Source organism: Pteropus vampyrus, unplaced genomic scaffold, assembly GCF_000151845.1.
Source record: "Pteropus vampyrus isolate Shadow unplaced genomic scaffold, Pvam_2.0 Scaffold309, whole genome shotgun sequence".
Classification (NCBI taxonomy): domain Eukaryota; kingdom Metazoa; phylum Chordata; class Mammalia; order Chiroptera; family Pteropodidae; genus Pteropus; species Pteropus vampyrus.
In genome coordinates, this window is record NW_011889090.1 from 178,439 (window position 1) to 205,186 (window position 26,748).

Here is a 26,748-nt window from a genome sequence, read left to right on the forward strand (position 1 = left end):
ACCCACTGGGCAGGCATCAGACACGTGTGGCCCCAGCCCATGGCTTGTTCCTGAAGTCAGTGCTATACAGAGACCTTGAGGACCTGGGTGAGAGGACGTGGCCTGGGAAGGTCCCTGTCTGTACCGCACTGACTGACCCTCCAGGCTGGGTCCTTGCTGGAGGAGCTCTTGGTGGTAGAGCTGTCACAGCTCGTCTGTGTCGTTACAGCGGCCAGGAATCCAGCCTCTGCCCAGCAGGAAAGCCCAGCTCTGCTGGGAGACTTCAGGCCAGAGACCAGCAGCGCAAAGGCAGGCGGCCCGGAGTGAGTGAGTGCCGGGCTCCCCCAGCCCACGCCTACTCTTGACCTGGCCCCTTGGGGTAGGGGGTCTGAGAGGGGGTCTTCACGGAGGGAGAAGGGGCTCCAAGCTGACCCAGGGTCTGTCCACAGATCCTGCCTCCAGCGATTCCAAAGCTGCCGGCCTCAAGTGCTCTGTGGGGTCCATGGCACTGAAGCAGCAAATGACCCTCAACGCCCAGCGAACCTCAGGGCTGCCACAGCCCACTAGCCGGACCACTGTGACCCGCTCTGTCAAGTACTCAAGTGTCTGGGGCCACAGCAGGCCTCCTGTCTCCCTGAGTCCCTTGTGCGCTGGGTGCCCCTCTGCCCCAGGTGGGCTGCCCCAGGGGTGGGCATGGGAAACGGATGTCAGCATCATGAAGGAAAAACACAAGCAGCCTTTGTTTCAGCGTGTAATGTGCATTAACACCCCAGACCCAAAAGTAGAAATAAAAGGTAAAGGGGCTTCAGAGCCATTTATTTCTGCAGCCAAAAACGCCCACTTGGGCAGACATGTGACACTGGTCCCCACGGACGAAGGCTGTGGCCACCTGTGGGCTTCACACCCGCAGAGGGGAGACCCAAGGCTGAAACATGGTCCTGGAGTGGAAGCCCACGTCCCTATGGCTGGGCAGAGGGCAGCGGTGGCTGGTCAGCTGCCTCCGCTGGGAGCCTGGGGCAGACCCTTCTTGAGCAGGGACGTGAGATAGCTCCCCAGCTCCTCGTCCTAGGACAGGAGTGAGGAGCTGTTATCTCAAGCCCCCCAGCCTACCCCATTGGTCTCTGACGTGCTGCCAGGGGCCAGCCCTCCTGGGTCTTGTCACAAACCTGGTAGGTCCAGGAGACCAGCAGCACCTTGGTGCCTGGGTCCTCTGAGTGGGCAGCGGCCTGAATGAGAATGGACTCCACAGTCACAGAGCCATCGGGAAGGTGCTGCACGCAGTGGTCCTTGAGGACGCTGTGGGAAGGTTTGGTGAGGCCCCACCCCAGCCCGCTGGCGCCCCGCCCCTAGGGCCACAAGGGGCGGGGCCAGGCCCACCTCTTCAGGTGGCTGTAGACGCGCAAGGCCATCTCCTGCTCCTTGCGAGGGTCGTGCAGATGCACGCGGCAGGTGAAGCGCAGTTGGTGCTCAGCCAGGCCCAGCTCCTTGAGGGCCTGCTCTGAGGACACGAGCCGGAAGTTCTGCGGGACAGGGGCAGGTCAGGGAGCATGGGAGGCCCCCCCCAACCACCCCAGCCTGATTGCCCCTCCGCGCACTCACACTGTCCTTCATGACTAGGGTGCCGTGCAGGAGCCGGGGCTTTTTGGCGTCAGGGAGCAGCCCTGCGGAGAAGAGGGCAGGGGTGGGAGCCATCAGCGGGGTCCGCCTGCCCCACCTGGCCCCACCCCGTCCAAGTGCCTGCCCCGCATACCCTGTGCCATCTCCCGCTTCAGCAGCCCCAGCGAGATGCCCACAGGGATGCTGGGGCTCGTGGGCAGTGTCACCGTCTCGCCATTGGCCGGCATGTAGCAACTGACCCCTGGGCCAGAGAAGAGAGCCTCAGCGGGGCTGCCCAGCCCTGCCCACATCCCTCTGCACCCCGAGCCCACTTGCCCCGCTGCCTACGGAATTCCTGCTCGATCTTCTGCTTTAGGAACTCCATCTTCTTGGCCTCGCCGTGCACCAGCAGCACGCTCTCCGGCTCCGCCTGGCCCACCAGCTGCATGATGCCCTTGGCGTCCGCGTGGGCGCTGAATGACATGTACTCCACTTGCATCTTGACCTCGAGCTGTAGCGTCACAGCACACACGGGCCGTCACCCTCCACCCAAGCAGGCCCCGAGAGCACTGGGGAGGCTGGGACTCACCACCTGCCGCCCCTCCATCTCCAGCTTGCGCTGCCCGCTGAGGATCTTGTGGCCCACAGTGCCCTGCACGCAGTAGCCAGGCATGATGACCTGCGGCAGAGAGAACGGAGCTGCTGGCCATCTGCATGGCCTGCTACCTCCCGATGCCCCAGCCCGCCTGCTGCCCCTCGGAACCTGAACCCATTGCCAGCCCCGCTACAGACTTGGACGGACGGGGGTCTCAAGCACGAGCCTGCCCAGGCCTCGCCACCATGACCCCTGCTAGTGGCCAAGGGGTGGGGGAGGCCCTGCCTGGCACAGCAGGCCTGTCCCCAGGTGGGGGGCGGGGGGAGCTCCAGGGAGCTGCCCTGGGGCCAGACCCTCACCATGTTCTTCTCGTTCCCCGCCCACTTCCGGAAGATCTGCAGCGACTGGCCAGCATGCAGCATCCCTGGTGTGGCAAACACGACCTGCGGGTGGCCGAGGGGTAGTCAGACCCAGCCCCTCGCCACCCTCAGAGCAGTCTGACCCTGTGCCCACCCCAGGCCCCACCCTCTGACCTCATCTTGTCCCCAGTGCAGGTGTGCCCACTCCCCAGGGAGACCTGCAGGTGCCCCAGCATGCCCCACAGGGAAGAGACGCACACACATGGCACAACCCGGCTGCAGCAAGCACAGGACAGCCAGGCCTGCACCTCGGCCAGGGCCTCACCATCGGGCCCGGGTTGTCGGCAAAGGCGCGGTCGAAGGCCTTGATGTGCTTGAACTCGAACATGTTCCTCTGCACAAAGGTCTTCCGGATCTTCTGGTTGGTCCAGGTGATGAAGAGCTTGTAGTAGTGGTTGGCCTTCTCCGTCAAGCCCGTGGAGAAGTAGATGGGCGCCTTCAGGTTCATGCGCTCCCTGGGGACAGGGCAGCAGCCGTCACGTCAGCCCCACGCCCTTGGCTGTCTCCCGCCCCTATGACTGAGCAGGCCGGTGCCCTCAGTCCACCTCCTCCAACAAATGTGGGGGCTGACGTGCACGGAGGCCACGCATGGGAAGATGGTGCCCGCGTGCCGTCGCAGGCCGCCTGGCTTGGGCACGCGCCGTGGACATCGGGCGCCCTGCCCGTGAGTGCTGTGCTGACATCGCTGCAGCCTGCCCTCTGCGTGGAGCCAGGCCGAGGCCCAGCCGGCTGGACACAGGAAGATCGCATGGCCCATGCTGTGTGCTGAATGGCCATCTCACAGGCACAGGCGTCCGATCCCATCCACCCACCGAGTCCCGGGCTCCCTGGAGCCAGCCCAGCTGTACCTACCAGAAGGTCTCCAGCAGGATGCAGAGCTCCTGAGCACGGCCCAGCGCAAACACCGGGATCAGCACCTGTAGGGGACCAGGGAGGGGCTTGGGTGGGAGCCCCCAGCCGCAATGCCCACCCAGGTCAAGGCCACATGTGAGTGCAGTGGCCGGGGCAGTAGCTCCCTGTGGCCACCTTCTCAGAGTGCTGTGAAACACAGACCAGCTCTGCTGGCAGCTCTGGTGGCCAGAGGCTGCATCCAGAAGTCATGGCCGGGCAACCTGAGAGCGGGGGGCCCCACCCACTCCTGCCCCCAGGCACGATCTACCCAGAAGTGACCCCGGTGGGTGCCCCGGCCAACCCCTGTTGGGGTCTGAGACCTGAGGGCAAACAAGTGCCCCTGGGAGGGCCGGAGGGAGTTTTCCTCCCCCCCGGGGTGGGCAGCCCTCCCTCCCACGGTGCCCACGTGGCCCGGGGCCCTTCCTGACGCCCCCACCGCGCCAGCCACCTTGCCGCCACGCTCCACGGTCTCGTGGACCTTCTTTAGGAAGTCTCGCTCCCGGCAGCGCTTGGAGTCGCGGATGGTCGTGGCATACGTGGACTCCGTGATGAGCAGGTTGGGGCGGCATCTGTCGATCCAGGCAGCTCTAGAACAGTGGGGGTCATATCCCAAGGTGGACAGGCCACATGCCACAGGGCTGGGAGCGATGCACTGGCCCCCAGCCCAAACCTGGCCAGGCCCTCTGGCTGGCAGCTGCCCCTCTGCACAGGGCCAAGCACTGACATGTCATGGGAAGCACTCAAGGGGAGACAGGAAACACAGACTCTGACTCTCATGGGGGACACAGGGGGACACTAGAGTGCTGACCACTCAGGCACCCCGCGTGTCTGGGGCGGGGTGGGGCTTCAGAAGATCAAACAAACGCACAGGCGACTTACCCCAGATGCCGGTCCGGAGTCATGTTATAATCGCCCTGGCAGAGAAGGAAGCATCAGGCAGGCACCCCCTCTCCCTGCCCAGGCAGCCCCACCTGGGCCCATGCGCTCCACTCACCGTGTAGACCACCGACTCAGAGCCCACTCTGATCTGGAACATGGCGGCCCCCAGCACGTGGCCCGCATAGTATGCCTTGATTTCCAGCTCCTCGTCCACCTGCAGGAGAGGGAGGGCGGAGCTCAGGTCTGGGGCTGTGTTGGGGCCGGGGGGCGGAGGAGGGCAGCAGGGGCCAGGAGCAGATGGCACGTGCTCGCCTTTCGCTTCGTCCTCGTTTTCACATCCGACACCAATTTTCAATCAAAAGTAACCAAACCCAAAAGACAAGACTAGAGAATAGGAAACAAAAAAAACAGCCTGGAAAAGCAGACTCTAAAAGGGCTGTGATTAAATTACTTGAAGAATTAAAAGGCAAGATAAAGAATATTAGCAAAAAAATAGAAACTTAAAAAAAGTGGAAATTCTAAAACTAGGAACTATATACAATAAACCAAATTAAGAATTCAGTCATTGAGTTTAACACCACACTACACGTAACCAAAGATAACGACTGAATGGACACATACAGAAGGAAGCATCCAGCCTGAAGGACAGAAGGACAGAAGGCTGGATAAAGCCTAGAGCGAGACCCCCACCTGCCCCCCAGGGCCCCAGCTAGAGGATGGGGACCAGCACGGGCTACCCTGAGAGAGGCAGGTGAAAGGCACCAGGCCGGGACACAGGATGTCCCGCCCCTGAGCAGGTAAGAGAAAACACGGAGCCCTTCACAGCACGCTGCCCCAGAGAAAGGTTCTGACACACAGCGGCCGGGAAGGTACATCCAAAGCAAATGCCGAGCTGGAGCCCCGTAGCTAATGAGAACAGTCCTGGAGCACAAGAGAGAGTGAGCCATCTGCCAACTGTACAAAGGCAGTGGCCACCCCCCGCCCACAGACCCATGCTGGCTCTTCCGGCAGATCAATCATCCCAAGTTAAGAAGTAAGGGACACAGGCACAGGGCAGCGGTGAGAAAGGGAAATACAGAGCGGACACCCAGTGAACCTGCCGGCCGGCAATGCCGTCCTGACGGGCTCGCACACGCGCTCGCACACGCACACGCACACGCACACGCACAAAGCCAGAACACGCAGAAACGGCAGCCTCTGGAGGCAGCTGGGAAATGTCCGAGGCCCCTGCCCCGTCCAGGAAAGAGGCAGCACTTAGGCTTTTGTCAGCACGGTCGCATTTTATCATCTCTGCCACTGCGGCAATTGTGAGAGCACATAACTGCCAATCAAACAAAAGAAACAATTTTTAAAAAATCATTCCCAAAAAGGGAATAAAGGAAAGGACAAACAGAACGGGAAGGAGGAGCAGAGTGTCGCCGGCGAGGGTGCAGCGAGCCCGAGGGTCTCTGTGCATAGCACCAAGGACAGGCAACAGGCTGGGCTCAGAACAACCCAGACTACACACTACTCCCAAAAGCCACGTTTAAAATGTGACACAGAAAAGCTGAAAGTAAAAGAAAATGGAAAAAGATGCACCGTGCAAACATTAACCAAAGGCAGAGGAGGCGGGAATGGTGTCATCAATTACCAGAAAAACGACTTTCAGATAAAAACTATCACTAGACAAACACGTGACACTTCATGTTGACAGAATGCTTAACCAGGAGAAAATGACCCACAACGTGTAGGCACAGAATGGCAAGCAGAACGCAGACTCCGAGGAGAAACAGACAAATGCACACCCTCTGATAAATTTTACCAAATTTGACATCTCTCGCCCGCTTTCAGGCCTCCGTTTCCCCGCCCCGCACACAACCGTCGCTGAGATGAAGCCCAAAGTCCACTGCCCAGCACCGGGCGCCCCGTCCAGCCCCGCCTTCCCCCGGCCAGCACGCCGAGCTCCCCTGTGCCCAGACGGTACAAGCATCCCGCCAGCCTGTGCCCCTCCAGCCTCTTCCACGCGCTCAGGCACAAAGCTAGGCGAGGGGCAGCGGACACCACACCCCTGCCCGAATGCCGCCTCTGGGCCGGGCCCCCCTACCGCCTCCTGCTGACGGCGCAGTGCCTGCCAGAGACCCTGACCTGGACCGTCTGGTGGAGGTGGACGGCCACCACCTTTTTCATGCAGTCCTTGATCATCTGGGAGGTGAAGAAGTTGGCCTCTCCCTTCTTGTCCACGGCGATCTTGCGGTAGTCCTCCAGCAGGATGGGGCAGATGGCCTGGGTGGGGTGGGTCATGTAGATGGGCCCGTCGTAGCCCACCATCTCGCTGAAGTAGGGGAGCGCCCCGCAGTGGTCCAGGTGGAAGTGGCTGGGGGTGCGGCATGGTCAGCCGGCCACTGCGCCCCCCACCCCGCCCCACCACCCGCACCAGCTCGACTTGGGTCATTCCGCCCGTTGGTTCATTCATTCACTGAGTGCCTACTGTGCGCCAGGCACCGTTCTAAGCACTGGAGAGCGAGGGGCAAACAGACAAACACGCCCGCCTTCCTGGACCCGCAGCCTAGGCGCCTGGCTCGGCAGTAAGCGGGCGAGTGACGACACCGGACGAGAACACTCTCCGTGAAGAGAGCGGGAGCCGCCATCTCCGGTGGGTGGTCGGGAGGACCCTGTGGCACGTGTACTGAGGGGGGACAGAGGCGGGATGAGGCCTGGCAAGGCATGGGGGCAGAAGGACAGCAGTGCCATGCCACCCACAGACGAAGCCCTAGTCCGAGGAGGGGCCAGAACGGCAGGGGCCTCAGAGCAGCTGAGGACGAGGGGTCTCTGGCTGCAGTGGAGGGCCAGCAGGAAAGGCTGAGTGGTCACCAGGCCACGGGGTGACGGTCAGGGTTATGAGATGGCTGGACTTGAGACAGGTCTGTGACGCTGAATGTGGGGGGTGAGGCAGGCTGCCGCCCAGGGGAGGTCAGGAGGTCGGGGGCGGTATGAACAAGTGGCCTGGGGAGGCATGTGAGGATCGAGGACTGGCAGGGGGGACAGGGCAGGCACTGCCACCAAAACATGGCTGAGGCTGACTGATAGGAGCCTGAGAACGACCGGGTCCCAACGAGTAAGGCGCCAGCTGTGCACTGGTGGCCTCCGCCCCGCCACAGGCCAGCTGCCCTGACATAGCCTCATCTTCCTAGGGCACCTAGGCTCTCATCCACGACCCCTGGGGACACAGCCGATAGGCATACACAGCACTGTCCTCCTTCCACAGAGCTCACTGCAGCCCAAGGAGCAGCGTGAACACCCACGACCACACAAAGACACTGCCATCGGGGCCAGCGTCCAGAGCAGGCAGGCGCCAGCCCCGGGGCAGAGCCCAGGTCAGCGACGCCCATGGCCGGCCGCCTCCGCAGGCCCAGAGCGGCTCTCCTGGGGGAAATGCGAGCCGGCGGGCGCAGCACCGCCACCGGCAGCTGACAGGAGCCCACCTGATGATCACACAGTCCAGGAAGTCGGTCAGCCGGCCGTTGCGCGTGATGTAGGAGAAGTCGGGGAAGCGCCTCTGAGGGGCCAAGAGTGCGTGTCAGACCGCGACGGCCGCCCGGGTCTGCGGGGGGCGGCTGCGCGCCTGCGCCCCTCCCACGCCGCGGCAGGGCGCTGCCCGCTCTCAGCCCCCGGGAGCAGAGAGCAGGTCAAAAGCCGAACCCAGCACCTGCACCAGCCCACTCCCGCAACCCTGCAGCAGCCCCCGAGCCCCTCTGCCAGGGGATGGTGGGGGCCGCCCAGGAACAGCGACCCCAAACCCACCTCCTGCCACTACCCACTCGCCCCGACTGCCCCCGCTCCATGGGTCAGAACCTCCCGCTGGGTCCCGGGGTCCTCGACAAGGAGGGAGCAGGGCGACAGGCCCACCCACAGGACTCACGTCGTCATTGAAGCCCATGTGCATCCCACAGTCCAGCATGACATTCTTGCCCGCAATGGAGACCAGGATGCAGCTTCGGCCCACATCCTGGCCGGCTCCTGCAGGGGCGATGGGCAAGGTGCTGCCAAACCTCTCCCTGCCCTCCCGCCCCTCCTCGTCCCTGCAGAGCCCTCAGTGGGCCAGGAAACGACCCACGGCTGCTGCGTGGGCCGGTGAGGCAACGCCGCCGCCCCCTCCACACGCTGGTGGGCGAGGGAAATGTGCGGGGAGGGGACAAGGCGCCGAGCCCTCCAGGCGAATTCCAGCGCGAGTGTCCCCCCAACTGTGCCTCCAGCCCCAGGCCCGGCCTCTACCACCCAGGGTCAGTAGATGGAAGAAGTCCCTCACCCCTCAAGGTCGCAGCCCACCCACTGTGACCCACCGGTACCCTCAAAGGCCAGGACCAAGTAACAGGTGCTAGACTGTGGTCCCAGCACCAAGAGGCAACCTGGCACTACACCAGGCCTCGCCACTCCTCCTGAAACCTCGGCTGGGGTCACATCTAGGCTGTGAGGCCCCCTCCCCCTGGATCTGCTCTCGAGAGGTGTCAGGCACCTCCTGGTGGTGCCAGCACAGAGATTCCCCATGTGGCTTTAGGCTAGCTGTGGGGAAACAGGCCCCAGATGCCCCGTGAGGACCAACTACGGTGACCAGACCTTAATCTGAATCTCATCCACGCTCCTGACTTCTAAGCCCTGACCAGCGGCTCCAGCCCAGCAGGGCACATCCTGGGTATCTGTCACCTCCTCTGGGGCCTGGGAACCCAAAAACAAAAAGACGCAACCTTGCCAGGGCCTGATGACATGCTTTCCATCTTAGAGCCTACGAGCCTCCCTCTGCTAGCCACCGGACCTTGTTAGCACCACACACACCAGGGCGACAGGGCCTTGGCCCAGAGCAGGATGTGGGCTGGTTCTAGAGAAGTGTGTCACCATGACAATAACAAGTGACACCAGCCAAGAGCTCTGTCTGCGTGCATCCGGCACTCCAGCCAGGACGCACAGGAGAAAGCAAAGGGGACATCCTGTGCACAGGGAGCCCACGCTCCAAACCAAGGGGATAGATGAGCCTGTGGATAACACACACCAAGTGCACCAGGTGGACATCAGCACCACAGAGGTAAGTCGGGCAGGAAAGGGGACACAGAAACTTCCAGAACCATGGCAGGCTTATGACTTGCAAGCAGGGTGGAGAGGGACAGCTGGGGAGGGGGGCAGGTGTGCAAAGGCCCTGTGGCATAGGTAACCTGGGACACTTTCCACATCTGGCCCAAGCGACTAGGGATCCTGTAAGGCAGACACTGGTGAGGGGAGACTGGAGCAGAAGCAGTTCTGCTTTGATGACACTGAAGCTGGGTGACCTTGGCGGCACACCCAGGCGAGACTAGACTAGGGTATCAGAGGCAGAATAAAGGACTATTTGAGCAGAGTGAGCAGCAAAAAGGAGTCAAATGGGAAAGGGGCTAGAAAGGGGTCCTGCACAGGCCCCAGAGGGGAGGGCTGGGGCCACAGTGGCCAGCGGGGTCCCTGTGTCAACGGCTGGGAGAGGCCGTGAGGCTGACGACACTTATGGCAGCGTGGGTTGTGTGCTCTAACCCTGCTGGCCAAGGGCAGTGGCGTTCGCTGCGGCTGTCAACAGGTCAGTGTCGGCACTGGAGCTGGTGGGCTATTTCGGAGAGAGCTCACGGCATGAGAATGTGCAGGTGGAGGGACATGCAGCGGAAGGGGCTCTCGACAGCCCAGTGACAAAGACAGGAGCTGGAACAGCACACAGAACGTGAGCAGGAAGAAGCCCAATGGGATGTGGAGGGCCAGCCACCAAAATGACCACCTCAGCTGTCAGAATGACAACCCCAGCTGTTTCTGGGTCCCTGGATTTGAGTGATCTTTTCCACTCCTTACTGTTCTGGACTGTTCCGGCTTTTCAAAGTGCACGTTTATATGTTTTGCAAAAGGCAAAGCTACTTTAAACCTTGCAGAGGCCAACTAAAACAAGGGCTGAACTGAGGGCAGACCACCAGGTTGGGTAAACGGGAGGCTGCAGGGAACCTGGGCGCGAGACAGACGCGGGTGGAGGGAGAGTGGCCGGTGAGGAGGCAAAGGCACCGGCCCGCGTGCAAAGGGAAATAAGGTGTGGAGGCGGCGTCGCTCGGGGCCGCTTTAGGCGATCTCGTTCTCATCTCACTGTGAGGAAAATGGGACAAGGCGAGGTGGCCAGGACGTGAGCCCAAAGCCATCGCCCGCACTTTCTCCACCAAGGGCCTGAGCCGGCATGAGCAGTGGCCCGAGGCCTCCGTGACCTCGGCTCCGGGAAGGAGGCTGGTCCCCTGCGCCCCTAGGGCACGTCCCCAGACCACCGCCCGGGGCAGCGCCCGCGAGGTGGCGGCCGCAGGCCCCTCACTCACCCAAGGGAGTGACCCTGATCTCGGGCATCCTGCCGGGGCGCGCTCCAAAGTCCCGTCTCCTCTGCGCTCAGCGAGCCGCCACGCCCGCCACGGCCGGACAAGCCCCGGGACCCCGACACCGCGACACCGCGACACCACGACAACGGACCGCACGAGCGCACGACCGCGGCGGCGCACTGCGCAGGCGCAGCCCAATGGCGCCAACTTCCGGTGCGCCCGCCGGAAACGGGGGCCGCACTTCCGGCCTCCTAATTGGGCGGCCGGCGACCAATCCCGGCGGGCGGGCGGGGTCCCGCGGCCCCGGCGGCAGCGGCGGCGGCACAGGTGAGCGTGCGGCGCGCAGCCGGGGCAACGGAGCCCGACCTAACCCGGCAGGTGGCGCGGACCCTGGGTCTCAGCTGGAGCAGGAACGGCCCGCGATCCCACCCTACCCGAGCCCCGCGGCCCAACCTGGCGCCCCCGAGAACCCCCTTCCCTGGCGAGACTGGCAGCATTTCTTGGACAGGGCCGCGCTCCCGGCTCTGGGCCTGCGGTGCCCGGCGGGCGCCCCCGTCTCCTGGGGGCTTTCAGCCAGCTGTCCTGCTGTCAGCCACAGGGCTCGAGTGCTTAGGCCACCCTCCCGCCGAGCCCTGACCTTGGACCCTGGGCTGCTTCTGGGGGCTGTTGGCGGTGCCGTGCGTCACCTTCCCAGAGCTGGCGGACTGCACAGCCACTGCCCTTCCTGTTTCCAAGCTCCGAAAGGCTCTTGGCAGCACCTGCTGGCTGCGGCTCGGGTTCTGGGCAGGAAGGCCAGGCCCGAAGGCTGTCTCGTGGCTAAGAAGGTAACCCTGAGCGCCTTAGAGGCCACCTGCTCAGCGAGCAGAATACCGAGGCGCTGAGTAGGGGAGTGGTGCGCTGGAAGTCCTGGAGAGCCGCTTTCCTAAGGCCAGGCTGCCCCACACCTGAGGCAGGGTGAGCTCACCTCCCCGGGTGGGGGCTTCACCCGATGCCAGGCCTTGGTCAAAAGCCTTGGGGCCTGCAGGGCCTCAGCACCCACTGGGCCCCATTGGACGCGCCCACAGATGGTGGGCAAGGCAGGATGTCCTGGCCCGTTTTCCCCAGAGATGAAGGGCTAGGTCTTCGGATGGTGAGTGACCTGCCCACATAGTGGGAGGCAGAGCCTGCACAGGCTCCCAGGGGTCACTCCTGGCTGGGGCTCTTGCCACAGCTTGAGTGGCCTCCCTCCCTAGCCGAGGCACCCAGCACCGAATGCACAGGAGCCCTGAGGCCCAGTGAGATGGAGCTTTTCCTGGACACGAGGTGGGATGCAGCCAGGTCCCCAAGGCCCATCAGAGCCACTCTGCAGTGCCAGCCCCTGGCACCCAGGGAAGCAAGGGCTAGGCTGTTCATTGGCACCCACTCAGTGCGTGGGTGCTTAGATGTCTGTGGAGTGACTGTATGAATGCAAGCAGAATCCAGAGCAGGAGCGTGGCACTTCCGGAAGGTTCCTCAGGGCTGTAGGAGGGCCTGTGGCTGTCTTCAGTGTGGAAAGGCCTTTGGCCCAGCCATCTTTCTGGGTGAGCCATGTGTCAGTACAAGTACTGAGTACAGTGTCAGTACAGCTGAAAAGATTGGTTTCTGTCCATCTGTCCAGCAAAAGCTGACCCATGGCCTCCGCGCTGGCTTCCGGGATAGATGCAGCTGTGAGCAAGGAAGGGTGAGGCCGCAGGCCCCCTCCCCGGCCAGCCCACCTCACCCCGCTGTCTCTCTTTCCACAGCTCACCCTCTTCCACCTCCCCTCTTGGAATTCCCCGTCCTCGGTCTTACCTGACCCCACCCCCACTAGAATGTTGCCAGACAAGGCTGAGCTGCTTCTCCGTCACCTGAATGCCTAGAACAGCGCCTGCTCTGGGCAGGGACAGCACACGTCCCTCCAACTAGCACGAGCACGCGAGCAGAGGTGTCACCGCGAGTGAGACGTAGCAGAGCAGCCTGGCAAAGCCTGAGTGACGAAGGGCTCCGCAGGGTCAGGCGTGTGAGTGTCACCTGGGCTCCTGGGGCAGGGGCCCGACTGGGGAGGGGCTCGCTGTGGGCTTTCAGTGGGAAACAGTGGGACCCCGGTTGTTTCTTTCCTGCCGGTCCTCCCCAAGGAGTGAGCTGATTCAGCGAGACAACCCACCAGCCCGACCCCTGGCCTCCGTCTGTGCTGGAAAATGGCCGCCTCGGAGTCGGACTTCAATCTCAAGGTGGTCCTGGTCAGTTTCAAGCAATGTCTCAACGAGGCGGAGGAGGTGCAGCTGGACCACTACCTCGCCGGCTGGAGGGGGCTGGTCAGGTGCGTGGGCGAGACCTCTGCCCGAAGGCAGGCCTTGCTGGCCACAGTCCCCGGGCGCAGTAGGCAGGCAGCACTGTGCCCGGAAGACGGGGGCGGGGTGCCCTGCCCTGATGTGAGTGCCTACACCCCTCACAGGTTCCTGAACAGCCTGGGCGCCATCTTCTCCTTCATCTCCAAGGACGTGGCGACGAAGGTGCAGATCATGGAAGGCCTGTGCGGCGGCCCCGGGCGGGAGCACTATAGCACCCTGCAGTCCATGGTGGCCTATGAGGTGGGCCACAAGCTGGTGGACTTGGAGCGGCGCGCCCGCTACCCTGACTCGGGCTGTCGGACGGTGCTGCGGCTGCACCGGGCCCTGCGCTGGCTGCAGCTCTTCCTGGAGGGCCTGCGCACCAGCCCGGAGGACGCCAGCACCGCCACACTCTGCACCGAGTCCTACAACGCCTCGCTGGCCGCCTTCCACCCCTGGATCGTCCGACGGGCCGTCACCGTGGCCTTCTGCACGCTGCCCGCACGCAGGGCCTTCCTGGAGGCCATGAACGTGGGGCCCCCCGAGCAGGCTGTGGAGATGCTGAGCGAGGCCCTGCCCTTCATCGAGCGTGTGTACAGCATCTCCCAGAAGCTCTATGCCGAGCACGCCCTGCTGGGCCTGCCCTAGGGGCTGGAGGCCGGGGCAGCTGGGCTGTCAGTCCCAGGAGAGGGAGGACCACTGTTCCCCTGCGGACGGGGCTTGGGGAGTGACAGGCTGCGTGGCCCACTGCAAGAATGCAGGTCTGGCCGTGCGCTCCACACCCGTCCCCTCACTCTGCCTGGGCCTCCTAGCTTTCCGCTCGGCCAGGTCCCTGTGTGTGCAGTCATGCGTCACCCGGTGGGTAACGTGCAGAAGGCGAGGGGGGCGTGGTACAGGACCAGCGTCCTTGCAGAAGCCCAGGAGGCTACCTTGGCCTGTGTGTGGTCTGTGAGATGGGGTGAGTCACAGGTCCCAGGAGGGCAGACTTTGCCAGTGAACATGTCCAGCTGTTTGTGTCCTTTCCAGACCCGGGATGCAATGTCTGCCCAGGGGGGCTGCTTCCGGCCCCTCCGTGCCATGCGAGCAGTCCCCAGGCCAGGGAGAGAATCTCTGGGCAGTGGCTGGCATTGCAGCCCATATCCTGCCCCTCACCTTGTTAGCCAGGGCCCCACGTGTCCGCAGCAGTGACAGTGGGAGCCGAAGCCCACGCACAGGCCTGCACTTCCTCTCCCTGCACACATCTGCTGCCTCCTGCAGCCACACCGCCCAGGGCTCCCCAGGCAGCTGCCTGTGAGCCTGCATAGCACAACCCCAGAGCCCCTGGGGGCCCGTGACCGCTGGGCCAAGTGGCTTCTCCCTCCTCAGGGTCCAGCAAGATGCTGCATTCACTATTCTCTGCCCCTCACCGCTCTATCTCCGCGGAGCTCAGGAGACCCAGGGTGCATGGCAGACGGAGGGGCCTGGACCCCTTTGCCTGCTACGGTGGCAGACAGCCATGCCCGGCCCAGCCATCACCGAGCACTTGGGACCCTGGCCCGTTCCACTGGTTCTTCATGGTGATCCCAGGTCCATGGTGCCAAGGGAGCGATGTCCACCACACAGCAGTTGGGCATACGTGGGGGCTTGTAGGACCCTCGGAGACCAATACGGGTGGTGGTTTTTCCAACGTGAATAAATTGCGATTGCAGAACCAGATACTGCACTCCAGGATGGGGTTATGGGAAGTGCCAGGCACCTGCTCACCGAGGGGAAGGGGCCTGAGGCCCCACTGCCACGCTTACAGGGCAGCATTGACCACGGGACCATGAGGTGTGCCCTGGCCACCGTGGGGGGGCGTGGTGATGCCACAGGTCCCCCTGCGCAGGCTTTGGCTTGATCTCTGCTGAGGTCCACACGATAACCCCCACTTTACAGGTGAGAAAACCAACAGTCATCCAGGGGGCGGGCTGGAAAGGCAGGGCTGGGGCCAGCCGCACAGTGCAGGAAGCCCGATCAGGCTGCAGCCAATGGAGCAGGGGCTGTCCCATGCCCCAAGTGGCCCAAACAGAAAGAGAACACTAGGTGGGAAGGGTCCGCTCACACTCCACCCAACATCATATCCAAATACTAGTGTCCAGTGCCAGGTTTTGCTGCTGTGCCCCATGTGGTGCCAGCAAAGGCCAGTGACTCTGAAGGACTTGCTTGGGACACAGGCCGAAGAGCGAAGGCTGTCCATGTGTGTGCACACGTGCAGTGCTCCAGCTGCATGTGTGGTATGTATATCATGGATGTGTAGGTGCCTGCACTGGTGTGTCACGCACATGTGGGTGCACATGTTGTCCTGAGTGCCATGCAATGCAGGTCCTCCACACAGGACAGTGGGGACAGGCAAACCCCAGGGCCCCAGACCACCTCCTGTAAATGTCCGCCAGGCCTGGCCTGTTGAGATGCCCAGAGCCCCTACTCTAGGGGTGTCACTAGCCTCCTCCCTTCTCTGGGGGCCTGGGGCCTGATGTGTACCTCCACCCCTGGGCATGGTGTCAGCGAGGCCCCCAGCCAGGGAGGTGGGGCCCCCACACCCAGGGGCCAAGCAGGAAACGCTGCTCCCCGCGCTGCACTTGGTTATGGCCTGTGCACTCTCCTTTGCATGCGCCCCACCCACAGGCCCAGCTGTGCGCTGTCCCCACAAGGAGGCACCTGCGTCGAGCCCTGGCTGGTGTAGGCACAGCTAGCCATGGCGCTCCCGAAGCTCCCAGGCCTTGGGCCCCTGGTGGAGGGGTGGCCCAGGCCCCCAAGTTGCACCGTTCTTAGGTGGGCCGAAAGGCCACAGACCCCACCCTGGGACCCTCTGCACCCTGACCGCAGGGTGGAGGCAAGGCTGTTTGGCTGTCCATCGTCCTCCCAACACCCACCTCGGGCTGCCCCCTGGGTCTAAGGACGGAGCCACTCCTGACTGCTGACAGTGCCTCCCCAGGGCTGGGGAGAGAAGGTGTCCTGTGCCTTCTCCCCAGGTTACCGGCACCTCCAAGCCCCTCCCACAGGCAGCCAGAGACCCTAGGACGCTCTGGCAGAGAAGTCTCTCCTCCCCTTCGAGAATGAGCGGGTGCCACGGGGCTTGGGCACAGGCAGGTAACAAGGTCACGGTCAGTGGCTGCTCAGAGCCTGCCTCCCAGGTCACTGTTGGCCAGAGAGCCTGTTGGCATCGGAGTAACAGTCCGATGTGGAAGCCTGTGGGCCCAGGAAAGCGAAGATGTCTCCGGGGGCCCCCAGGCCTAGCAGGTGAGGACAGGCGAGGGTTTTGCTAAGCAAATTCTCTGTCCCTCCCCGCCCCAACTCGCCATAACTGGGGCCCCCGCTCGGCTCGCCCACTTGCCATCCCTGCGCTGAGCTGCCACCTGCCATGTCAGGCCTGGCTCTCCTGGGCCTCGCGGCTCTCCTGGGCCGCGGGGTGGGGGCTCCCCTGTGTCTGTCCCGGCAGCTCCGGATGCAGGGGGACTACGTGCTGGGTGGGCTCTTCCCGCTGCGCACTGCAGAGGACACAGATCTCAGCGGCAGGACGCAGCCCAACACCCCTGAGTGCTCCAGGTACGGAGGTGGGGGGTGGCTGGGCTGGGGGGCCCCGGGCGGGGATGAGGCAGCGGCTGCCTGCAGCCCCGTGTGGCCCCAGGTTCTCAGCGCCCGGCCTACTGTGGGCGCTGGCCGTGAAGATGGCCGTGGAGGAGATCAACAAGGGCTCCGCCTTGCTGCCCGGGCTACGCCTGGGGTTCGACCTCTTCGACACGTGCTCAGAGTCAGTGGTCGCCATGAAGCCCAGCCTCATGTTCATGGCCAAGGCGGGCAGCTGTGACGTCGCCGCCTACTGCGACTATACGCAGTACCAGCCCCGCGTGCTGGCTGTCATCGGGCCCCACTCCTCCGAGCTCGCCCTCGTCACTGGCAAGTTCTTCGGGTTCTTCCTCATACCCCAGGTGCGCCCCTGTCTCTCTTCGCGTCATCCAGCCCCCACTGGCCCTGCCCGTGGGAGCCCCCGTGTCAGGACACGCCTCCCGGCCGCTGCAGGTCAGCTACGGCGCCAGCACGGATCAGCTGAGCAACCGGGAGGTGTTCCCGTCCTTCTTCCGCACCGTGCCCAGCGACCGCGTGCAGGTGGCCGCCATGGTGGAGCTGCTGCGGGAGTTCAGGTGGAACTGGGTGGCCGCCCTGGGCAGCGACGATGAGTACGGCCGGCAGGGCCTGAGCCTGTTCTCCAGCCTGGCCAACATGTGGGGCATCTGCATCGCACACGAGGGCCTGGTGCCGCTGTCTCATGCCACCGTCCTGCAGGTGGACGCCACGCAAGGGCTGCTGCAGCGGGTGAACCAGAGCAGCGTGCAGGTGGTGGTCCTGTTCGCCTCCGCCCGCGCCGCGCGCACCCTCTTTAGCTACAGCATCCGCTGTGGGCTCTCGCCCAAGGTGTGGGTGGCCAGCGAGGCCTGGCTGACCTCTGACCTGGTCATGACGCTGCCCGGCATGGCCCAGATGGGCACCGTGCTTGGCTTCCTGCAGCGCGGAGCCCCGATGCCAGAGTTCTCGTCCTATGTGCGGACCTGCCTGGCCCTGGCCGCCGACCCTGCCCACTGCGCCTCGCTCGAGGCGGAGCAGCCGGGCCTGGAGGAGCAGGTGGTGGGGCCGCGCTGCCCCCAGTGCGACCACATCACGCCGGAGAACGTGTCCGCCGACCTGCCGCACCACCAGGCCTTCGCGGCCTACGCCGCTGTGTACAGCGTGGCCCAGGCCCTGCACAACACGCTGCTCTGCAACGCCTCGGGCTGCCCCTCACGGGAGCGCGTGCGGCCGTGGCAGGTGAGGCCCCTGCGCCTGCCCGGGGCCACGGGACGTTGGGCTGGGGGGTGGGGCCTGCGCCTGGCCGGCCCCGCCCACTCGCTCTCACCGCCCAGCTCCTGGAGAACATGTACAACCTGACCTTCCGCCCGCACGGCCTGGCGATGCGCTTCGACGCCAGCGGGAACGTGGAAATGGGCTATGACCTGAAGCTGTGGGTGTGGCAGGACCAGAAGCCCCTGACCCGCACGGTCGGGTCCTTCGACGGCAGCCTGCAGCTGCAGCGCTCCCGGATACGCTGGCACACGCCGAGCAGCGAGGTGGGTGCCAGGCTGCTGTCCCCGGCCACCTGCGGCTCCCTTACCCATGGCCAGGAAAGACCTCTAGCCCCACCTGCAGGAAGTGGGGGCCCATCCCCCAGTCCCGGGCAGGTGCACGCAGCCGAGTAGAGCTTAAGTCCTGAGGCCCCCGTGCCAGGAGCCTGTGTCCCAATGCTCACGGCAATGCGAGGAGGGCCAGGTGCGCCGGGCAAAGGGGTTCCACTCCTGCTGCTACGACTGCGTGGACTGCAAGGCAGGCAGCTACAAGAGCAGCTCAGGTGAGCCCCTCCCCACGGAACCCTCCCAGGTGAGCCTTTCCCCCGGCGAGCCCCCTTTCCAGGTGAACGCCCTCCTCAGGCAAGCCCCCATTTCCAGATGGGTCCCGCTACCCAGGTGAGCCCCTCCCCACGGAACCCTCCCAGGTGAGCCTTTCCCCCGCGAGTCCCCTTTCCAGGTGAACGCCCTCCTCAGGCAAGCCCCCATTTCCAGATGGGTCCCGCTACCCAGGTGAGCCCCTCCCCACGGAGCCCCTGCCCACTGGGCCCCCATTTCCAAGCGAGCCCCTCCCCAGGTGAGCCCCTTCTCACCTGAGTTCCTTCCCCACGGGTGGACTCAAGTTGAAGCAGAAGTCAGGGAGGGGGCCCACAGGGCTGGGAGCACACAGCCTGGAGCGGTCCCGCGTGCCCCAGCACCCCTCCCCCCACACCACAGATGACCTCACCTGCACCCAGTGTGACGAGGACAAGTGGTCCCCAGACCGGAGCCTGCGCTGCTTCCCCCGCAAGCTCAAGTTCCTGGCGTGGGGGGAGCCGGCCGTACTGCTGCTGCTCTTGCTGCTAGGCCTGGCTCTGGGTCTGGCGCTGGCAGCCCTGGCACTGTTTGTCCAGCACCGGGACAGCCCGCTGGTTCTGGCCTCGGGCGGGCCACGGGCCTTCTTCAGCCTGGCCTGCCTGAGCGTGGCCTGCGCCAGCGTCCTCCTGTTCCCCGGCCGGCCCAGCCCCGCCAGCTGCCTGGCCCAGCAGCCACTGCTCCACCTCCCGCTCACCGGCTGCCTGAGCACGCTTGTCCTGCAGGCGGTGGATATCTTCATGGAGTCGCAGCTACCACTGAGCTGGGCGGATCGGCTGCGCGGCCACCTGCAGGGGCCCCGGGCCTGGCTGGTGGTGCTGCTTGCTATGCTGGCGGAGGCGGCACTGTGCACTTGGTACCTGGTAGGCTTCCCGCCAGAGGTGGTGACAGACTGGCGGGTGCTGCCCACAGAGGTGTTGGTGTCCTGCTACGTGCACTCCTGGATCAGCTTCGGCCTGGTACACATCACCAACGCCATGCTGGCCTCCCTCTGCTTCCTGGGCACCTTCCTGGTACAGAGCCAGCCCGGCCGCTACAACAGCGCCCGCGGCCTCACCTTCGCCATGCTGGCCTACTTCATCACCTGGATCTCTTTCGTGCCCCTCTTTGCCAACACGCACGTGGCCTACCGGCCTGCCGTGCAGATGGGCGCCAACCTCCTCTGTGTCCTGGGAATCCTGGCCACCGTCTACCTGCCTAAGTGCTTCCTGCTGCTGTGGCAGCCAGAGCGTAACACCCCCGAGTTCTTCCTGGGAGGGCGTCCTGGCGATACCAGGGGGCGAGGGGGCAGCAGAGGAGGGGACGAGACTCAGGGCAAAAATGAGTGACCCCTGAGCAGGTGACCCGGTTGAGATGACCCCAAACCAGGTTCCTCTGCAGTGACCTGTAGACTTGGCCCGACTCTGCTGGAGAACCCTCACCTCTAGATTCTAACCTCAGGCTGACTGCTGACCTTGACCCGACAATGACCCTAGGCCTGCAGTGTGCGTGAGGGGGCTCGGCCCTGAGATCTCCCACCTGGGCCCCCAGAGTTGGGCTCTGCCTCTCCTGGCCGAGGCCTGCCCAGCCCCCGCCAAGAGCTCAGTAAAGCCCTAGCCAGGCCACACTGGTTATCACTCGCCTGGCTGGGCCAAGCCTGTGCACCCTCCAGTCATCACTGAAGTGGGGGGCTGGTGAGTGGGTTAGAGCTGTTCTGACCGTGGGCCTCAGTGCAGGACACAGGCCCACTTGGGGAAGGGGGCATCCGGCCCCCTCCTTCCCCTAGCCCGGCCTGAGCCAGTGGAACGGGGTCATTGCACCCCCAGCACCGTGGACAGAGCCCAGGAAGGTTGGTGGGGCAGTACCACGGCCAGCGCCAACCACAAGGACCCCTGGAGCCAGAAGCCAGCACCACGGACAGACTTCTTGCCAGGACCTTGCCGGCACAGGAGTCAGAGCTTGGTCACTGAGCCGGGACCCAGATGACAGCACCTGGCCAGTCCTGGGTCAGCTCCAGCCAGACCCCGTGAGGCTGGACCGGCCCCCCGTCCCAATCTCCTAAGGCAGCCGCGCAGCAGATAAGAGGCTACATGTCAGTCCCATTAAATTAAATGCTTTTTAGTGTTTAAAATAGCATTTACACAGAAGCAGCTCTATCAACTATCCAGATGAAGCTCTGACTTGATACAGTATCTACAGTGCAGACACGTGCAGGCCAGAGACACTGGGAAGGAAGTGGCGTGTGTGGGCGTGTGGTCACCTGAGAACAGCACGCGAGGGCAGGCTGGCCACCCCTCCCCGCCGGACCTTGCCCTGCAGCAGCTGTCTGCATCTGCGCCCGTGCCCCTCCGGGCCGCGCCCCCCTCCTCCTGCCGGCTGAAACACATCCCTCTGCCATCTTCCTCTCGCCGACCCTCCCACATACTTTCAGACACGACCTGTGTCCCTGCATTTGCTCTGAGACCCGGTGGCGGGGGGACACTGAAACTCTGCTCCAACCGGGTGTGTGTTGGGGCGGGGGCTGGCTTAGCCGCCACCTCCCCCAGAGGACACAGGCCAAGCAATAAATAAATAAATTATCCCCCTCCTGTGGAGACACAGCGGAGCCTGCAGGCTCCAGTCCCACCCCCCGGGATGCCCCCAGCCTGGGCAAGGCGGGTGGGGCCTGAGAACTGGGCGAGGAGTGGGCCAGGCCCAGCGGCCGCCTCTCAGCTCGGCCTGGGGCCCTGTGCAGTGTGGCTGACTGGGGGGGGGGGCCCTAAGGCGTGCGCCCAGGGGGCAGGTGAGACCCGCCCAAGCAGAGACAGACACATGCCCACCAGGCCTGCGTGGACACGGCTCTGACCAGGAGCCGACGGCTGCCCGGTCCGGATCGTGGTGGCCAGGGCCACCCCTAGCCCCTCTCCTCCAGCCTGCCCCCTCTCTGTCCCTCCCTGGACCCCACGGCATGACTCCTTGTGCACATGGAAGCACAGGCTGGCCTGCTCAGGTCAGCCACCACCAAGGCAGGCCGGAACCAGCTCCAGAGGCTGTGCCCCGCTGCAGGCACTGTGAGGCCAGGCTGCAGGCATGCTCCTCGGTCACATGATGTCGACGAAGAATTCACAGGGATTCCCCATGGCCTTCTGGAAGGACTGGCGGCTGCCTGTCAGCTCTGGGGGGACAGCGGCCAGCTCCCGGACGGGAGGCCCCCCAGGTGGCCCGCCCACCACTGAGTACGCCTTCGTCAAGGGATGCAGTGGGGGGAGCCCCGGGGCCGCCGAGGCCTGGCTATGCGGGCTGCTGCCACGACTGAGCTGACTCGCTGGACGCTCCCGCCAGCCGCTGCCCCCGACTCCACTTGCGGCTGTGTGGTCTGACTCGCTGCCACTGCCTCCAGCTCCAGCCCCCCGATGCTCCTTCTCTCGGCCCAGGGCCCGCCGGCTGCTCCCGCCCGCACTCCGGGTGGACCCGCTGCTTTTGCTTCCTGGGGTGGAGGAGAGGAGAGGAGGACCAGTCGGTGCCTGGCCTCGCCTCTTCCAGGAGCACTGAACGCTGCTAGAGCGGTCAGGCCGAAACCTGGTGGTCAGGAGCTGGAGGAACGGGGCAGCCATGCAAACACAAGGGCAGGGCTGAGCCCGCCCAGAAACGCGGGAGCAGCTGCAGCAGGCGGGGCTGGGTGGGGGGACAGTGGCAGGCAGGCGGGGACACTTGGGGGGCCAGCTCAACGCCCCACACCTCACCCCAACGCCTGCACCAAGTGCCTGGTCTTGCAGCTAAAAAACAGGCGCCAGCGAAGGCCCGGAGGGCGAGTGCGCCCGTCAGCCGTCCTGGGCCCCCCGCCCCAGACCCACCTTCCATCGGACCCCAGGGCCCTGGCCAACTACTCGGCTCAGCCTTGTCCCGGGCTCTCAGGAAGCACTGGGAACCGGAGGGTGCCGGCTGGCTGGGGACATGCCGAGAGGGACACCGGGCAGGACCCTGGCTTACCGGCCCCGAGGGTCCATTCCGCTAGTCCTTCAGTCTAAGGCTTGCTCAGCACAAAGCAAGGGATAGCGTGAGTTACACACCAGGCCCGGCCCGGCACCCACGCCCACCGGCAGGGCGTGCCTGCCACCAGCTGGGCCTGTCCAGGGTCCGCAGGTGCCCAGTGCAGCTTCTCCTCAGGCACCGCTGCTCCTGACCTGCTCTGCTGTCTGGGTCTGCTCGGCCAGCTGCCCGACGCCCCCCCAGACCCTGTGGGCACTTGCCCACTGTCCACATTGACCCCCATGCGGCCTCGGGCCGCTGCTCAGACGTGCCTCTTGGGCTCTCCCCTCAGCTTCCTGCATCCTAGTGGGAAGTGTAGTTACGTCTGTCCTCCACGGCACCCCAGGGCTCCTCCGCCATTCCCCCATCCTGGGCCACCGTACCCCCACGTCCCCACTGTCACCACAACATGCTTTCCCACCCCACCTCCCGGCCTCCTGCCTCTGCCTCGCCTGCAGTCAGCTCCTTGGGTTCCCTCTCCCCGGACCCCTCAGCCACTCGCCCCTTCCAAAGGGAGCCCGCCCAGGGCCCAAGCACAGAGCAGGGGGCAGTGCACAGGGCAGGGGGCAGTGCATGGGCAGAGCCAGGCGGCAAGGAGGGCAGGGGGCTGGCCCCCGGCAGCCTCTCACCTTCGCTTTGCTGACTCCCAGCACTGCCGCTGCCGTAGCTGAAGCCGGGGTCCTGGTACGCGGGCGGGAAGCAGGGCGGGGGCCCCGGGTACTGGTAGGGGTAGCCCTGGCCCAGGGGCCAGGGGGCAGCCGGGTGGGGCAGTGGGGCCAGCATGTCCTGATCCGAGGCCCCACTGGAGCCGCTGTGGAGGGTCAGGGCGGCGAGACCTGGCGAGGGGGGGCGGGTGAGGGCGAGGGCGGGGGGGCCAGGCCCTCTGGGGCGCCCCACCCCGCAGCCCCACTCACTGCTGCACAGGTCCCCGAAGACGTAGTAGCACTGCTCAGAGAAGGTGACCTTGTTGACTGTGTGCCTCAGGAAACCGTGCTTCAGCATGCTGCTGGCGTACTTGCGTGCCTCCCTCCGCTCCTTGAAGCCCTCCACGTGCGTGTACAGCCAGTCCACCACGTCCGCCCCTGGCCAGCCACACGTCAGGCCTGGGGCCCGGCCCGCCCACCCCGCCCCGCCGAGCAGACCACTCACCGATGACAGCGTTGGCGATGGTGATCTTGAGCCACATTCGGTCGCGGATCTCCAGGCCGGAGTCTGGCAGCTGCATGACCCGGACCACGGCCCCCATGTCACTCTTCACTGTCAGCGGCCCCTCCTCCAGCTCTGTAAGGCATGGCCCCTCCTCAGCCAGCAGCAGGGGTGTGGGGGGTTCAGGACGGACTGCCCTGCCAACTGAGCCTTCTCAGAGGCCGGGTGGCTGTGGGCCACCCACCGCTCAGTGGACCCCACACCAGGGCAAGGCTCCTCCCCCTAGCCCAGAGCCCACAGGCGATGCCTCGGCCCTCCCCGCCCCCGCCAGCTGGGCAGTTAATGCCAGCAGCAGGAGAGCAGGCAGGCCGTACGTACACACCTGCCTCTCCCTACGCCGGCCATGGCAGTCCCACAGGAAGGACCCGTGGGGCTGGCTGGGCTCCTCCAGGCACCTCCACCCCCACGAAGGAAGGGAACTGGGGAAGGGTGTCCTGAGGGCATGCACGCGTTGGCACTGCACCCGCCTGCACGGGCCTGGCAGCAGCATGAAGGCACAGGCTGGTGGCCCTCGGTGCGCCCACACCGGGGGAGCGCCTCGGGTGGTCCTCGGCCTAGTGCCTCAGTCCCCTGACTCGTGAGCTGCCACTTACGTGGCACGCCGGGCACAGAGCTGGTCAGTGAGGAGGAGCTGGTGCGTGTGACCGCGCTGGAGCAGGGGCTCGTACCGTACAGGGGCCGGGCTCCGGCCAGCGCCGCCGTGTGGGACAGCCAGGCGGCCGGGTCGATGGGCCGCACCGGGTCAGCTGGGCAGCCGCCGCGTGGCACAGACAGACGGACAGACGGATGGATGGTGGGGGAGAGAGCGAGCACAAAGGCAGAGGAGAAAGCCCCTTCAGGCTGGGCTGGGCGCCCCCATCCCCTGCCCACTAGCCCCGTGGGGCCACTCACCCCTCGGGATGGTGAAGTAGCTCCGGGGCGTTGGGTCCCAGCACTTGGCCACTGTGAGGCTGATGGGCCTGCAGAGTGGCAACGAGCAGGTCACCTGGGCCCAGCCCCTTAGGGCCACCCGCTTGCCCCACTGTGCCCTCGGGCCTCACCCCGTCTGCGACACGATCTCCCGCAGCACCCGCACAGCGTCATCATTGCTCATGTTCTCAAAGTTGACGTCGTTCACCTGGGGGGAGGGGTTCAGCGGAGTGGAGGGTGGGGAGGTGCTGACCTCCAGGCCCCCCAGCAGCCCCCCACGGCCCGCACCTGCAGCAGCATGTCGCCTGGCTCGATCCGGCCGTCCGCAGCCACGGCCCCGCCCTTCATGATGGAGCCGATGTAGATGCCACCGTCACCCCGGTCGTTGCTCTGGCCCACGATGCTGATGCCCAGGAAGTGGTGCCTCTCTGTGTGGGCCATGCGGTGAGCACCCCGCCCAGCCCCCCGCCCCCCCGGGGGCCCCGCCGAAGCCTCACCCATGTTGAGCGTGACAGTGATGATATTCAGGGACATGGTAGAGTCCGTGATGCTGCTGAAGGAGGAGGCCTGCGAAGGGGCGCGGGTGAGGGGCCCAGCAGGGCCAGGGCGCAGGCGCAACCCCACCCCGCACCCCGCCGCTACCTACGCGGTCCGTCTGCCGCAAGCGCTGCTTCCGCCGCCGCCGCTTGTGCTTCCGGATGAGCCGGGAGGAGGTGCTCTGCTCCGTGGAGCTGCTCAGCCTGCGGCACGGACGGGGCGGCAGGGAGGCTGCAGCGGGGCGCGGCCGGCAGAACGGGCACCCTCCCTCACACAGCCCACCCCGCACAGGTGACACACAAACCCCACACCCACGGGGACAGCGACCCTCAGGCGAACAGACAAACAGAGGGGACGCCAGCACGGCCACCTGCACTGGCACACAGTGTGGTGTGAGCACACGAACAGACACGTGCACCTGTGTACACTCATCCCTGCACACACACACCTGTAAAATGCCCACGCATAGACACCTACGCACACCCACTTGTGCACACGTCCTCGCACATACACACCCAAACACATTCATGCAGACACATACACCCATGAACACCCATGCAAACGCCCACACTCACCCCACACACCATGCCCACGATAAATAACCGCGTGCACACACACCCACGACACACACCCACACCCACTACAAACACCCACACAGGCACACCCACAACACAGCCACACCCACATCCATGCTCCCTACATTACATACACTCACACACGCACACCCACAACACGCCTACACCCACATCCACGCCCCCTACATACACTCACACACGCACACCCACGCCCACACACCTGTGCACGCGCCCACACCACACCCACGTACCGGCTGGTGCTGCCGTCCTCGTCTGAGTCGATGAAGCTACTGGACTCGAGTTCACTGCTCAGCACAGTGGACGCACTGTCGGGGGGCAGCCCCAGGTCCCGCCGCCGGTCCCCCCTCGGGTGCCCGTTGGTCCGGACAGCTGTGGGACAACAGAGAGGGAAGCCGACTGTGGGGTTCCCCCGTCCTCAAGCACCTGTTGACCTGGGAGCTGGCAGGGTGACTCTGGGGTGGCTGGGGGGGTCCCTGAGGGAGCCTGGGACCCCTCCCCAGAGACTCCACTTGCTGGAGTCAGCGGGGACCGGGGGTGCAGCCTGTACCCTCCTCACGGTTCCGGCGTCGGGCTCGCTCCCGCCTGTGGCTGACCATGGACTCGGTGCCGGTCTCATTGTCCATCCCGTCACGGCTGCTGGCCACATTTGGGCTGTGCCGACAAGAGAGGCATGAGCTGGGCAGGCCGGACCCCGTGTCGGGTGCCCTCTCAGCTCCTCACCCCACAGCCAGGAGGGGCCTGACGCCCAAGGGCCCTTGTCCGCCTGCCCGCCCAGTCTGGGCCTCCCTGCCCGCTCCTCCTCTGCTGACCAGCTCCTACCGACTGGGGGTCCCCGCTCAGCTGCCCACCCCCCAACAGGCCTTGGCAGGGGCCCCGCAGGACCACCAGGCTCGGCACCCCAGAGCTCTTACTGGAAAGAGGGGGGCCGGGAGTCCCCGATGCCGCCCATCCGCTCCAGAGGCGGGGGCAGGTCTGTGTGTCCGTCAGTGGCCTGAGACCCTGCATCCGAGTGGGCGCCCTC

The 26,748-nt window shown here is 64.9% G+C and overlaps 4 protein-coding genes and 1 long non-coding RNA gene across 8 annotated transcripts in view; 3 read left to right on the forward strand and 2 right to left on the reverse strand.

Annotated features, from left to right (window-relative positions):
* On the forward strand, positions 1-783 carry LOC105303571. Its single transcript, XR_896921.1, has 3 exons — positions 1-87; positions 209-306; positions 429-783. It is a non-coding gene; the product is annotated as an uncharacterized LOC105303571 (long non-coding RNA).
* INTS11 (integrator complex subunit 11) lies at positions 762-10,867 on the reverse strand. Its single transcript, XM_011377287.2, is given in 18 exon segments — positions 762-981; positions 984-1,044; positions 1,146-1,275; positions 1,357-1,499; positions 1,579-1,640; positions 1,730-1,837; positions 1,924-2,086; positions 2,165-2,254; positions 2,530-2,613; positions 2,855-3,044; positions 3,442-3,506; positions 3,929-4,067; positions 4,360-4,394; positions 4,475-4,573; positions 6,484-6,712; positions 7,821-7,894; positions 8,258-8,355; positions 10,701-10,867. Coding segments are annotated over 18 exon segments (1,902 nt in total). The 5' UTR covers positions 10,729-10,867; the 3' UTR covers positions 762-877.
* Positions 10,868-10,967: 100 nt separating this feature from the next.
* Positions 10,968-14,719, forward strand: CPTP (ceramide-1-phosphate transfer protein). Of its 4 annotated transcripts, none has more exons than XM_011377292.2 (4): positions 10,968-11,024; positions 12,458-12,714; positions 12,830-13,014; positions 13,150-14,719. In XM_011377292.2, the coding sequence occupies exons 3-4, from the start codon at positions 12,893-12,895 to the stop codon at positions 13,670-13,672; spliced, it is 645 nt and encodes a 214-aa protein (XP_011375594.1). In that variant the 5' UTR covers positions 10,968-11,024; positions 12,458-12,714; positions 12,830-12,892; the 3' UTR covers positions 13,673-14,719. The 4 variants fall into 4 exon arrangements, with proteins under 4 accessions (XP_011375594.1, XP_023377389.1, XP_023377390.1 ...); XM_023521621.1 differs by lacking the exon at positions 10,968-11,024 and adding an exon at positions 11,031-11,521 and having other exon boundaries at positions 12,458-12,712; XM_023521622.1 differs by lacking the exon at positions 10,968-11,024 and adding an exon at positions 11,031-11,521 and having other exon boundaries at positions 12,458-12,712; positions 12,833-13,014.
* Positions 14,720-14,847: 128 nt separating this feature from the next.
* On the forward strand, positions 14,848-20,429 carry TAS1R3 (taste 1 receptor member 3). The gene is made up of 6 exons (XM_011377289.2): positions 14,848-16,588; positions 16,671-16,971; positions 17,063-17,845; positions 17,941-18,144; positions 18,302-18,422; positions 18,856-20,429. Exons 1-6 carry the CDS (start codon positions 16,404-16,406, stop codon positions 19,818-19,820), a joined length of 2,559 nt encoding a protein of 852 aa, XP_011375591.1. The 5' UTR covers positions 14,848-16,403; the 3' UTR covers positions 19,821-20,429.
* A 144-nt stretch (positions 20,430-20,573) lies between these two features.
* Positions 20,574-26,748, reverse strand: part of DVL1 (dishevelled segment polarity protein 1) — a gene marked incomplete at its 5' end in the record, with an annotated part of 10,578 nt that continues 4,403 nt past the window's right edge. The window contains 13 exons of the mRNA XM_011377330.1: positions 20,574-21,937; positions 23,109-23,315; positions 23,394-23,561; positions 23,629-23,760; positions 24,354-24,431; positions 24,577-24,644; positions 24,726-24,802; positions 24,883-25,022; positions 25,092-25,161; positions 25,241-25,334; positions 25,958-26,096; positions 26,275-26,378; positions 26,639-26,745. Of these exons, the coding sequence (XP_011375632.1) occupies positions 21,552-21,937; positions 23,109-23,315; positions 23,394-23,561; positions 23,629-23,760; positions 24,354-24,431; positions 24,577-24,644; positions 24,726-24,802; positions 24,883-25,022; positions 25,092-25,161; positions 25,241-25,334; positions 25,958-26,096; positions 26,275-26,378; positions 26,639-26,745 (1,770 nt within the window). The remainder of the gene's footprint in view (positions 21,938-23,108; positions 23,316-23,393; positions 23,562-23,628; positions 23,761-24,353; positions 24,432-24,576; positions 24,645-24,725; positions 24,803-24,882; positions 25,023-25,091; positions 25,162-25,240; positions 25,335-25,957; positions 26,097-26,274; positions 26,379-26,638; positions 26,746-26,748) is intronic.

Coding starts and splice junctions, on each gene's coding strand:
- CPTP (XM_011377292.2), top strand. CDS start 12,893: ATGGCCGCCTCGGAGTCGGACTTCAATCTCAAGGTGGTCCTGGTCAGT. Junction 13,015..13,149: donor GGCTGGAGGGGGCTGGTCAG/GTGCGTGGGCGA, acceptor CACCCCTCACAG/GTTCCTGAACAGCCTGGGCG.
- TAS1R3 (XM_011377289.2), top strand. CDS start 16,404: ATGTCAGGCCTGGCTCTCCTGGGCCTCGCGGCTCTCCTGGGCCGCGGG. Junction 16,589..16,670: donor AACACCCCTGAGTGCTCCAG/GTACGGAGGTGG, acceptor GTGTGGCCCCAG/GTTCTCAGCGCCCGGCCTAC. Junction 17,846..17,940: donor AGCGCGTGCGGCCGTGGCAG/GTGAGGCCCCTG, acceptor CTCACCGCCCAG/CTCCTGGAGAACATGTACAA.